This window comes from Lytechinus variegatus, chromosome 13 (assembly GCF_018143015.1).
Source record: "Lytechinus variegatus isolate NC3 chromosome 13, Lvar_3.0, whole genome shotgun sequence".
In the NCBI taxonomy this organism is placed as follows: domain Eukaryota; kingdom Metazoa; phylum Echinodermata; class Echinoidea; order Temnopleuroida; family Toxopneustidae; genus Lytechinus; species Lytechinus variegatus.
Window position 1 is genome coordinate 28,934,412 of NC_054752.1, and position 13,534 is coordinate 28,947,945.

General features: G+C 34.3%; 1 protein-coding gene across 1 annotated transcript in view; it reads right to left on the reverse strand.

Moving 5' to 3' along the window:
- LOC121426706 (neurogenic differentiation factor 1-like) overlaps window positions 1-11,917 on the reverse strand; it is a 28,725-nt gene extending 16,808 nt beyond the window's left edge. The window contains exon 1 of the mRNA XM_041623078.1: window positions 11,575-11,917. Within this exon, the coding sequence (XP_041479012.1) occupies window positions 11,575-11,587 (13 nt within the window). The 5' untranslated portion in view covers window positions 11,588-11,917. The remainder of the gene's footprint in view (window positions 1-11,574) is intronic.
- Between the last annotated feature and the right edge of the window lie 1,617 nt (window positions 11,918-13,534).

Here is a 13,534-nt window from a genome sequence, read left to right on the forward strand (position 1 = left end):
AAAAAGTCCGATGCAATTAATATCACGTAACCGCTCACCGGTACAAATAAAGTTGGACGGACGGATGACGTAGTGTAAAATCATTTCATCACACCTGATCTTCATGCATTTTAGGGATTTCTTTTTTTCCTTTGTTTTTTGCCGTGATCTTTTACATATCTATGAAGTTGTTGTGAATTCTATTTCATATATAATTTCAAACATTTTCGCTCGCTATATATTACCGGCCTATGTTTTTTTTAATTTCCTATAGGTCTTTAATATTTTTTTTTCATATTTCTAATTGTGTCTCCTCAATTCCATCGAATTTCATCGTTGTACTTCAATTCAAGAGTAAAATGGAACTTCTATATTCAAATGTATAAAAACACAACCCATAGTTTGCAATGAATCATATCCTTGATAAATGTTGCAATAGTTTCGATGGTAGATGTGTCATTTATATCTATTGTAAATTCTATAGACCTATTCTTGAATAGATTCAAATTCGTTCCATCTATTCTCTTATGTCACTTTCCATCAATTTGCCTTTTTCCCAAATGTATGATTAGTTATTCAAAACAAAATCATGAAAACAAACGGAAACATTCAATTTTGTCTGTATTTTGAATTATTCATCAAGCACTTGATTCGCTTTTATACCAGTCTCGTGCATGATCAGATACAAATTAATCCCATTTTGTCTTCCTCCTTTTTACTTTTTTTGGGGGATGTGGGCATTGGTATGGTGGACTATCTTGACAAAGCAGTGACATACTGAAAAGCGGCGCAAAAGATTATCGGATTAAAATGTGTCTGCACTTTTCTTGCAAGTGACGCGTACGGTCGCCCTTTAATTTGCGCAAAATATAAACACAATTATAGCCATTCCCTAATTAAAATGACTAGATTCATGACAAATCATCGTCGATACAGAACAAATTTTAGGTCTCGTCTTCATGAGATAAACCCTACCTGCAGGCGCTTGTTTTAATCCTGAATATCGGATTTTGTCAGAATTCCAAAAATCGAGCCATTTTTTTATTTTGACCGCGAAAAGGCAAAAGCCCTATACTATCTGACTATTCGGGGCATATAATCTGATAACCGAGAAATTGAAAAGAAAATTCACCTGACGTGGTCATGGAGGGTTAGTCTAGCTCCCTTTGGGGATTCTTTTTTGGTCGATTGTATGATTTCGTACAGCTTATTTTGCAAGCTGTAGGGTGTGCGAAATGAATACACTGCAAAAAAACTATGGTGTTGATTTAACACCAGCCCTGAATCTACATGTATATAATAATGTCTACACCAGAGAAGCGTTAAACAACACCAGTTTCGTTATGGTCTAACACCAGATAAGTGTTTATACAACACCATATAAGAACAGCATCTGTTTGATTCCAAACTGGTGTTGTTTCAATACTTCTCTGGTGTGGACATAGATTTCGGGCTGGTGTTCAATCACCACCAGAGTTTTGCAGTGTATTAGTCGCCATTTTCGTTATTTTGTTGTATCTTTACCTCAAAATAGTATTCTTCACACTCTTTTAAAATCCTTTTGAACAGGATGACTAAATTATATCATGAATGTTTACAAAAAAATGTAAAATTGTTATGATGTTCATGACAGTATAAAATTCCTTTTCATTTGCAAACCTTTTGTACGAAATATTTAGTGTAAACTGTGCCATTTTACATCACTTTCAGAGTTAGAGCTCAAATTTGTTTTCTCTCTCTCTCTCTCTCTGTTTAGTTCTAATCATATTTTTTTTGTCAGAGTGATCCAGACCTTGATTACATGTAATTTTATACGACTTTTTTTAATATAGAAGTATTGATATTAAATATAGTTAATTTATTTAGTACTTCTATTACTTCTATTACTTCTTTTAAGTAATTATTTTATACTCGTTTCAAGAAAAATGTGTGATCTGCATTTTACGATGTGCAAAGCAAAATGACAATTTACTTCATCGTCTCTCCAAAATTGACATAATTATTTTCGATCATTCAACGTCAAATTGGCACTATGTACACAACTCTCCCTTTTCATCCCTCTCACAAAAATCACTTTAACAGGAGGTCTAACGTACACCATCATCTCGAGGGCGTGGCCAATACACAAAGGAACAAAGAGTGTGACGTGTGTGTGACATACGTGCAAAGGGCAAATAGCGGACACTCATGAATGTGTATAATGGATTAAGATTGTGTAGTGTGTTGCACGCGCGCGCGTATCCTCTCTATTGTTCGATTTGAGCCGATTGGGGCAAGCAAAGGGGGCAAGCAAAGGGGGCAAGACTAGTGCGCCCGTCGTGCGTTCAAAGAGAGATGGCATCTTTTGCATCTGAACAGGGTTATAAAAGTGAGAAGCAGAAAGTACTATGGATTTGATGACGAATGTGCATAATAACTATTCAAGAATATGCAAACGTACTATTTTAAACGCTTGTATCTCTGATTTTGATTATAAGATGTTTAAAAGCAAATTAATGAAAACTGAAATAAGAATAACACGAAGTTATCTAATTGCAAAAATTCAGTTATTGACAAATTTGATGAACTTACTGAAGACGAAATTAGCACCTGTGCCTTATGACTTCAGTATGCTCCTAAAAAGGGAATGCAACTAAATTAAAAATAAAACAAAGAAAGGCCAACTCTCTTGCCAAAATAGATATAAAAAGCACAGGCTTATACCAGCTATTTACAAACTCTTTTTCAACTCAGTGAAAACGTTTAGTACACTGGGGTCGTGTAATATGGTATACATCATTTCAAATCAGAAAGAAGCTTTTGAAAGGATATGAAATCAGTAGATTGGATTAGGGATAAGGGACACAATTAGATGTAAATGAAACCTGTTGCGAATTCATTTATCTGTCCGCCCGCATCCCTATCAATTTGTCCAATATCTGTATTCCCTTAACCGATTTCTCCGAATTTCTCCTGTCAAACGTGTTTAGACCAATCGCATATTTTCTTCCCCTCAAACCCATCCGCAATCTTCCGACAGATCTCAAAAAGTGTACTGTATAAACGGTAAAGCCAGCGCCCGTCAGCACCGCGAGCGGGGTGACCTTACAGCAGTCCACCGGGCGCGTGTCGGGAATAAAAGTTTATACCACCCCGCTAATCTCCGGGGAAGGGTCATGCAGTGGTTGCTCAGCGAGGGTGTCACTTGTAATGGTCTCGAAATGAAAACTTCGTGTTTTTGTTTGTAGCCTAATTTTTATGTTTAGAATATTCCCCTCTGTTCTGCGTTATCGTGGGAAAATACTTTTACCAGCTGTACAGCTCTGTTTATAATTATTACCCCTCCCCATCTTCTTCTTCTTTTCTTCTTCTTCTTCTTCTTCTCCTCCTTCCTCCTACTCTCCTTCTTCTTCACACGGGTCTACGGGGGGGTGCCAAAAACTTATATGTGATCGATTGTAAGTATCAATTGCAAATGATTATGCACTCTAGAAACAATCTACCCAAATTAGATAATTCATCATGGAATTTGGTTCAAGAAATTAAAAGTTTCTTTTCAAACTTTAAAAAAAAAATGCCAACTTTGTTTATTTTGACAGGAATCAAGTCTATTTTTAAGAAATCCGATAATGAATCTGTTTAAATGTGAGTTGATGTTTTTAGTGTGGGGATAATAGGGTGCAATTTGATTGATACTTTCTGTTACAAGAGGCAGACTTGAAATGCTTTTTCTGGAAATATGATTTTAATACTTTTAGGAGCCACAACTGGCACACAAATAGGCCGGTTTGGGGCCACCATGCACCACACAAAAGTTTCAAGATCAAGAGAAAAAGGGGGAAATAAGAAAGGCAAGGAAATCTGAAGTGTGGAATATTGGTAAACGAATTTGCTTGCTCGATTCGTTCGCTCGCAATGCTTTAGACACCTTGCCTAATATGCCATGCCTGACCTTTTTAGCATGTTTGGTTCATTTTTATAGGCGAAACCACTTTTAACTTGCAAGTACTTTATCGTTTCTACTCATGCGCTTGCGTAACTTTCATTGATACACTACAAATCTGATATTGTGCACATTGCTTGCCCATTTTAATTGAAAAATGATTGGTTGTCTCCTTATTATAATTAGCAAAAAAATGATTTATCTCAAAATGTATTCAATCGATATTGCACAAGAAAATGATATACACTTTATAGGCTTTCGCCTCTGAGTCGGTCTTTTTCTCACCACCTCCTGTATATGCTGAATGTACCTTCCTCCTCTTCCTCCTCCCCCTTCTCCTCCTCTTCTTCTTCTTCTTCTTCGTCTTCTTGTTATTATTTATTATTATTATTATTATTATTATCATCATCATCATCATCATTCCTATTCTTCCTCTTATTCTTCTTCTTCCCCATCATCATCTTGTTCATCTTCTTCTTGTTAGAGGTATAATCAACCCTAGAATTCTACTTTTATGTTAAGTGTCATCATCTCATCTCCCGTTGGTTGTGCTACATTATTCTGAAAGAATAGTACACTGATATTAAGAAGAAAAAAAATAAATGATGAAATTCTAGAAGTTTTCTTTTAAAACTTGTTTTTCGAACCCTTTTCCCCCATTGGGAATTGCATTTGTTGATCGAAAATCCTGTATTCATGCAGGTATTTCTTAAGGAAAACCTATTCTCGGTCAGAGCCCCCTATGAATAACCCTTGAACGGTTGATGTCCTGATATCTATACGGAAAACAACCTTAAAATAGCCAAAATTCACAATTCAAATCATTGTCAATGTCGTCGTATTATCTTTTTATCTCCCAAAATACATAAATCTGGCATGAACTCCGTATATTCAATTATTCATAAATACATTCTTTCTGCTCATATGGTTCTAGTCAAATTATCACATAAAAATGACAAGATTCCTTTGATTTACAGCGCCCACGGTCACGTCTGAAGTTCGAAATAAACCTGGTATGGGTAGTATATAGGAAAATGATATAGGGAGCTCAAGAGCAGAAAATAACCGAGACGGGTTTGTCCCGGATTCATCCGGGGTGGTCCCCCGTTAAATTCTCTTCAACAGTCGTTGCTCGCAAGTCACCTTTTTGAACTGTTTTCGTGGAACTCCAGCGGTGGATACTTACATCAAATCGACTAATTTGTCATTCTTTTATTGAATTAGTGCATCCCGTCCATTTATGGTATCGAATTGAATTGTAGAAGAGCAAAATGTTTACGCATTTTTACCTTGATTGATTGCTTGTTGAATTATTAGCATTGACGAGGAGAGTTACTTTTGTCCCAATGATATTTGGTTGGTTTTCTTTGGTTTTGTTTTGGTGTTTGGTTGTTTTTTGGTTCTTATGTTTGGCAATTTTCTGATTATTTTTCTACTTTGTTGTTTTTGTTTAGCAGCGAGTAAGTCCAAACGTCAAATATTCCGGGATTTGCGTTTCTGAAACGCATTAATATGCTAGTGACTATTATGCTAATTCACTATATTGCGTATCGAAAAAAAACACTTAATGGGTCATTAATCAATGGAGGACCTATGCAAGGATGGGTCCTTGAATTAATAAACGCGTTCGTTTTGCTCTGTTGCGAGATGTTGTTGAGTATAGAATGACATTCCACTATTCATTTTTTTTTCATTATTAAATTTGATTTATATTGATGAGGTTGATGAGAAGCACATCACTTAACATCGATGAAACTTCAAACCTTCACAACTTTATCCACAAGAATCTCAGTCTAAATTAAATACATTGATATGTTATCTAATTCCACGCCGGATGATCATTTAAATCGCGACAAGTTCTTTCCCCTCAGCACAGACCAAAACACCGTCTTCAATTTGAACATCATCAGCGCACAATAGCAGTTTAGCGATACAGTCAAAACAGATTTCCGAATCTTTGTTGTCAAACATTACATTGATGACCAATGGGCACGCGCGCGGGCGACGTAACAAAGAAAGCCCACGCGATACGATTGTCTGCTGGGTGATTCAGCCGCTGCTGCGTAGAATTAAATCGCCCAATTACGATAATTGCGATCACAGGCTTGTCAGAAGAAGACGTAAAAGGGTTGGGGATGTCTGCGGAGAGATGCGGAGTGCGCCCGTGTTTACGCCTCCCTTAAACCAATCAAAAATCCGTATTATTTTAAAGATCCCAACGAATCCGGGCTAATCAAATTGAGTATAAAAATGAAGAGGGAAGTCGATATACCCCAGGTTGATTCACAAGAATGCGCCTCAATAAAAAGTTAGAGGTGTGATTGACCAAAGAGGAGACAATTAATTGGTGGAACTTTTATAAAACAAAAGACACATTGCAAAACTAATTGAGATATGATTTTGTCATTACACAATTTAGGAGTCGATGTTTAAAAGAAATTGCATATTTTAATCTAAACTGCATTTTATTTTATCTACAAATAAAATTAATTTATTTTCTGTATAATTATAAGTGATTGATTTTCTACCAATTTTCTTTTTAATAATAACTAAAAGCTCAGTATGTATTTATGGTGTCTGATTTATTTCTTGAAAAAATGAACAGTGACCAGTTGCACAAAAGAGACGGAATTTAATAGATTATACCAAGTTGATGCTTAAAAAATTAATAGATTTCTAAATAGGAAAATTGTTAAATTGATTAAAAAAACAGTGGTATTTTACTTTTACAAAGTAGTTAATTGACAATGTGAAACAAATTTCAACATGGATGTATTTTATAAACCGAGAATCATTCGCTATGGACTTGTTAGATTTGTTTAGTGGTTCAAAAATATTCTCTCAAACGCAATCAGAGTGAATTCACTCTATCGAGTTGCGCACATCACCCCCGAGTGATGCCTTCCTCATCTTGAAAGATAACAGTGGGTATTATGACGTCATAATAAAGCATCCAGATTAAGAAGTAAGAGAGGTAAAGAGGGTGATATACCGAGCGAGCGATGATGAATATACTTTGTTTCGTTGCTCAATTTTTCATTTCTGACACTGAATTGCTCACTGGGGAAAACAAAGGTACTTACATCCACTTTTTCGCTACTGACCAATCCTCTACTTGAAAATTGAATTGGTGTAACTCTTTACTGCCATTGTGTACATAACTGATTAAAAGGATGTATTCACTTACAAAATCACAACTATATTCATTTTCAAAATTACAAATATATTCATATTCATTTATCATACTGTCATGACGAAAACTTACATACATAGAAGAAGGAGATGATATAACGACTGATATGGCGAAAAGAATCGAGACAATAAAACAATTAAAATATGAAACGAGTTATATTTTGTATCTCTTGTTTTTCTTCTTTTCGTTTTTTTAGGGGGGTGTTCACTTCGTACAAGTCTCGATCTGAAATATGCCTTAAAGACGAAGATGGATAGTGTAGTGTTAAACCATTGCATTGATACTTTAAATTGAATTACTTTATCGTATTTTTTGGAAGCCTGAACGATTTTATCTTTTTACACTCCAAACCTTTTACGAAAATGTTCACATTATGGTCATTATCATCATCATCATCTATATCATAATCATCATTTCCATCATCATCATTTTTTTTTCATTATTGTTATTTTCATTTTTTTTAACAAAAGCTACATACACTAATTGATTTACAGTAGTCCATAGCAGATACAGAGAAGACTCCATGTTATGTGGGTTAATCATTAAACCCGTTGATCTCGATCAATCGGAGAGTGTCATTACGTAACACAGAGATCGAAACACATCGATTTATGAAAATGGAAACAGTGCATTGATTCGTATTCTACTACGACGATTCATTTATGACTCAATACAGTAAGTTTACAATAATTTGAGCGGGCTCTATTATATAGGCCTACATTTATTTTGTGTAAAATCAGAGGGCTGTAATCTATGGCTTTTTTGTAAAAATGAGGCCAAGTGTAAAAAGAAGCCAAGTCTTTTGTGATTAATCGTAAATTAGTCACAAGTCGCAAGTTTATGTTCACCGTCCGGAACTAATACTTGGTACTCGTAAGAAAACGTGAATGATACTGCTCCCACTTTTTTCTGCATTCAATATACAGATATATAATCACCTATAATCATATCATAAAACTGCCATCTTCCTTTAATTTGAACAAAAATGAACATTCTTTTACCACCCTACCTTAAAGGGGAAGTTCACCCTGAAGAAAACTTTGTTGTGAAAATAGAAGAAAAAATAGTAAAAAATATTGGTGAAGGTTTGAGGAAAATCCGTTAAAGAGTAAGAAAGTTATTAGAGTTCAAAGTTTTGGATATGTGACGTCATAAACGAGCAGCTGCCCCATGTGTTATGTAATATAAAATGCATGAATTTCAAATTTTGTATGGTTCCTGATGACTTAATTTTGTTTTCTATTCATGATCGGGTGTAAAATGATTTGTCTATTGATATACAAAAGGTACAGTGAAAACCATTTTCAATTTTCTGAGAAAATGACATTTCATTCATTTTTTACCATTCGCTATGTAGAAATGCTGCTCGCATATGACGTCACAAATCAAATAATTGAAATTCTAATAACTTTTTAATTATTTGATGAATTTTTCTCACACCTTCGGCAATATTTTTTATTATTTTTTCTGCTATTTTTACAATAAACTTTTTGTCAGGGTGAACTTCCCCTTTAATGGCCTTGTGATTAAAAAAGAAACGGTCATTTAAAAAAAATGAATAAGTGAGTCATTTTTAGCAATAAGTGGCATTACAAGCTTTTTTCGTTCAAGAAACACATTTTTTTGTTTATATTTCTATTTTAACATCAAGTCGATTATACATTACTTAGGATTTATTTGCAGAAACCATATGGTGCATTCTAATTGTTTAAGAGAAACATACTTAATATGTCCAAACATTATTAAAAATTGTGATGATGTTTTAAGAGTTATTTACATTGTACCGACTATTACATTCAACGCCCAAAATTACAATTTATGGTCGGTATGTAGCTTAACATCATCACTGCAATCATAACAAAACAAATCATAGCAACATTTTATGTTTCTGCCTTTCAGAAATATAATAGCAGGGCCTATATAAACATAACGAATAATGGAGCAGGTGGCGATTGGAAGTGACGATGTGCCTTCTTTTTTATTTGTTTTCATAAATTGATATTTTATTGAAAATTGTCTAAGCATCGCGTGAAGACAGAAATATATCGTCAAACTTAGTAATTTACAAGTTTGCGGGTTACACACGTCAATATGTGAGTGCGTAGATACCGTCACACGGTCCCGTTTTGTAAAGTGCGATCGTAAATCGTCATTAAAAGAGACTGTATTCAAAATTAGGGGTTGCTTTGACAAGCTTGATGCTCTTAATTTGATAAAGACGTCAGCTTTGATTTCGATCACGCGAAATGCATGATGGGATATTGGTGAACACTTCGATTTTTTTTTCAGATTAAGCCATGCGGGGTAGCCGTGCAGAGATCGAGTGTTGTTTAAAATAATGACAGTGTGAGTGAGGGATCGAACTGAGGGTGTGTGTGTGTGTGTGTGAGGGTGTGTGTGTGTGAGAGAGAGAGAGAGAGAGAGAGAGAGAAAGAGCGATGGTGGGAGAGGGGGACATTGTGGGATTCTGTTGAGGAAGAATTTTAACATGCACAGCAAAAATTGTGGTGTTAACCGGTGTACATAGAGGACCACATCGTTTATTTTACACCGGTGTTAAATTGACAGTGTTAGTTTAACACCTATAGGTGTTAATGCAACACCTCTGGTTGTTACATTTACACTCTTTGGTGTTATGTAAAATCTCTAGGGAGTAATTTGAACACCTCGGGGTGTGGTCCTCTATAAACACCAATTGGTGTCAGTTTTAACACCACAGTTATTACAGAGTGCCTTATTTATGGGTGTATGCATTTTAGACACACTCTAAAACAAAATCGAATTCGCATTAAGTGCCACCTTCAAAGATGCCATTCTGCGCCTTGCTGGTTTGAAAAGTGCTAAGTGATGGTTCTACAAAGACACATGTAAAATGGACTCCCAGATATGGGTAGCATTTTGATAATTACTAAGTTGAACCCCGTTGAAAACATTTTTCATAAATAAATTTAAATGATAGAGTCAATATCGAATTCACTATTTATCATGATTTATGATAAATTTTAACGAGTAGGCATTCATATAAGAAGACATACATTTGATTTTTTACAGGTTTTTTTACATGCACATTTTGCCATTGACATTCACCTTGGCCCGATCGTAAAATGGATAATATAATTATTGTATGCATGGTGCTGGATATTCGAGTGATAACATATCACACAAATTAATGTAAAAGAGAAGTTATTTCAAGAAGAGTTAGATATCATGATTAATCTAGCCTATTTCTCTGAACAAACATGCATATACTTCCTTGATTTATTTTATTTGAATGGTATACTTTTCAATTGATGCCATTCTATAATCATTAAATTCAATGAAAATTAAATGTTGCATCGATTAAGCGACTTCACTTTATGAACGGCAGTATCAAAGTATTTTCTACCATAATAGTCAAACAATTATCTGGTAGATTCATTCGGTTATTTGGGATGAACCCATTCGAAACCTTTCTGGAAAAAAAAAGGATAATTCTTCTTTTTTTAATAAGATTTACGGGTTTTCTCTTGACATTTGTCGGCTTTATTCGATGAATTGTTACAGGCAATGGAGCATGGGATAAAAACAAGATTCGGATACTAATTCTTTGGCTATATTTCCCAACTAAGAATGACATTTCTTATCTTTCTTTCATCATTTGCTTTTGAATTTTCTATTTATTTTATTTCAAAACGTGAATTTCATATTGAAGACATCTGGCACTCTAATTGATTTATTTTATTTTTAAGAAGAGCTATTTGAACACTTACCTTACAATATAATGATTGCATAATGAATTTATATCAGACAGAAATATATCCTAAATTGTTCAGCCAATTCATGCTTCAGAAGTGGTATTATATTTATAAAAAAATAAAAGTTTGATTCACTTTGTCCAGAATTTCGACCAAATAAATTATTCATATGAAAAAAAAATGTTTAAAATATAATCGTACGGTACATCCATTGAAGCATGTTTTAATTTCATTATCATCGAAACCATTATAATGAAAACAGTTAGAAGATACTCGTTAGAAATGAACTGGAGGAGGTCTATAGTGCATGGTGAAACTACTTTCAACAAAGCTAGTAAAGCATTTTATATAAATTGTATTATTCAGAACAGAGTCTTGGGTATAGGATAATTCATTGATAAAATATCATTTTATGTATACTTCCCTTGAATCACAATACCAGTTGTATTTTCAGTATGAAAATTTAATACAATATTTCCTGTGGTTTTAGCACTAATGTAACCGAATTGTAAAGAATGTAGCGGAAATAATGTTCAGGAAAGGGTTTGCGATTATTTTTTTATTGTGGTACTTTGGATGAAGAATATTTAGATAGACATAAAAGCAATATGCGAATTCCAAGAAATCAACTTCAGTGATACCATTAATTCACTTAAGAAAAGGGGAGATTTATTTTTAATAATTAGTTAAAGTCTTATACGATCGAAGAGTTTTATGAAAAAAAAAAGGAAAATACAGATACGTACCAGTTATGACCATTATTATCCGACGGAAGAGGTCCAAGTGAAACAAAATAAGACAATCGAACGAATAAAAGAAGGGGTTTTGTTTCTTTTACGCGACTTAAGAAACAAAGTAAAGTCCAAAACACAACGAGAGAAGAACAACAATATCAATAGCGAGGAGGGAAATGATAAGCCCTATGTCCAGTTGTAAGGAAGATGCAGTTATGATCTGCCGATAGTCCCGGATGCGACCGGACGATATAAGATAACTATCCCACGGATAACACGACTACCAATGACACCAGCTCCGCCCCTCCAAAAACCACTGACTCAGTGGACCTCTAATGTCAAATCACCGGCTCCTAGTGGTAGAAGTATTAAAGGCCAGATAAGTGGCCTCAAAATCTGTCTATATTTTCCTGCCTTTGCCAGGGATTGTTTTCTCATTTTTCATACCCCAGTCGCTCACCCTCTGTCCCGCTTTTTTTATCATTTTCAAGGTAAAGACGAGAGAAAGAGAGAAAGGGGAAAAGTTCGCCTTCATTATGTGATCTTTGGGGGGTTTTACCGTACAAAAGGGGAAAAATCGCAACAGATTTCGTTACTTACTGCGCGTGCGATTCCTTGGTAAATATGCGAAAGCAATTACGTCCATATGCCGCGATTTGTACGTGCGGTGGCGGACTGTGCATGCGCAGTTGGAGGCTGGGCTAACATGCTACCAAAGTGGTCATCATCGAGTTATCCTTGATATTGTTTTGTTGCAGAGAACAAGTGGCGATTCGGAGATGGGACATTGTTTTGTTTTGTTTTTTTCGTGTTTTTCTTTTAATAAAGGGCATAGTCATGTGGAAATAAATCGTGCGTATTGACTGGAGTGGAAGAGGAAGTATCTTAAATTTAGAACGACGAGATTGAAATAAAGTTTAGAAGCTAACACAATTTTTATGCAGATTCAATCCATTAAGTTGAAGGTCAAATGTAATAATAAAAATAATGATATAGGTATATTTACCCAGGGAAGCCACTTCAGTTCTAGTAATCGGTACGACTACAATTTTTAATTATGCATTCTAAAGTATCGAATATTGAATTTCGATATAAATCGATCGAGTGATTGACTGATAGATTGATAGAAGGATAAATGCACGAATAGATAATGGAAATCGATCAAATGAATAAAATAATTCATTAATTTCTAATATTGTTATTAAAAATAAATGAAACACAAAAATGACAGGTCAATTGTTTTATGCATGTAAATTGAATATTGGTAGTCTAGCTAGACTAATCATTGAAATAATATCGATATAAAGCTTTATTTTACACCATTAGGCTTTTTACAATAAATGTGCAATTAATAATGATCATATTCACACGTGCATGATTATTAGCACTTATATGCATTCGAGATTTTCAGCTCCGATAAGGTCCGATGAATACATTATAAATTTGTCATCTGCTGTTAGCACAATTTTTTATTAAACCTTTTTTGTAATAATATCGATTAAGTATACATTCAGTTAAAATCAAACAAGTTATACAAAATACAGTGCAAAATATGACAATACATTTCAACTGGCAAATTGATTAAGGAGGATAATTATTCATAGTATACCAAAATTATACAATAGCCGTTGACATCAAATAAGAATTCACAAAGTGTTATTTTATAATAATTCATAAAATTGTTGTAAAATAAGGAATGTGTAGGGTTTTCCACTTAAAAGATATATTGTTTATGGTAAAATAATGCGTAAGATATATAGAGCACTACAATGCAAAGTGACGATACAGGATAAAACATGACGACACGATGTATGGACACCAATGAAAAAAAATAATTTATTTGAGGCTGTTAAGATGACTTCTAAAGTCCATCTGTCACGTAAAAATAGTGGCCGCATAATTACGCGGAAAATGACTTTTGGGTAGTCTGCCGTTTCGCGAGCCTGAGTTATTGAAATCAAACAGTGAAATA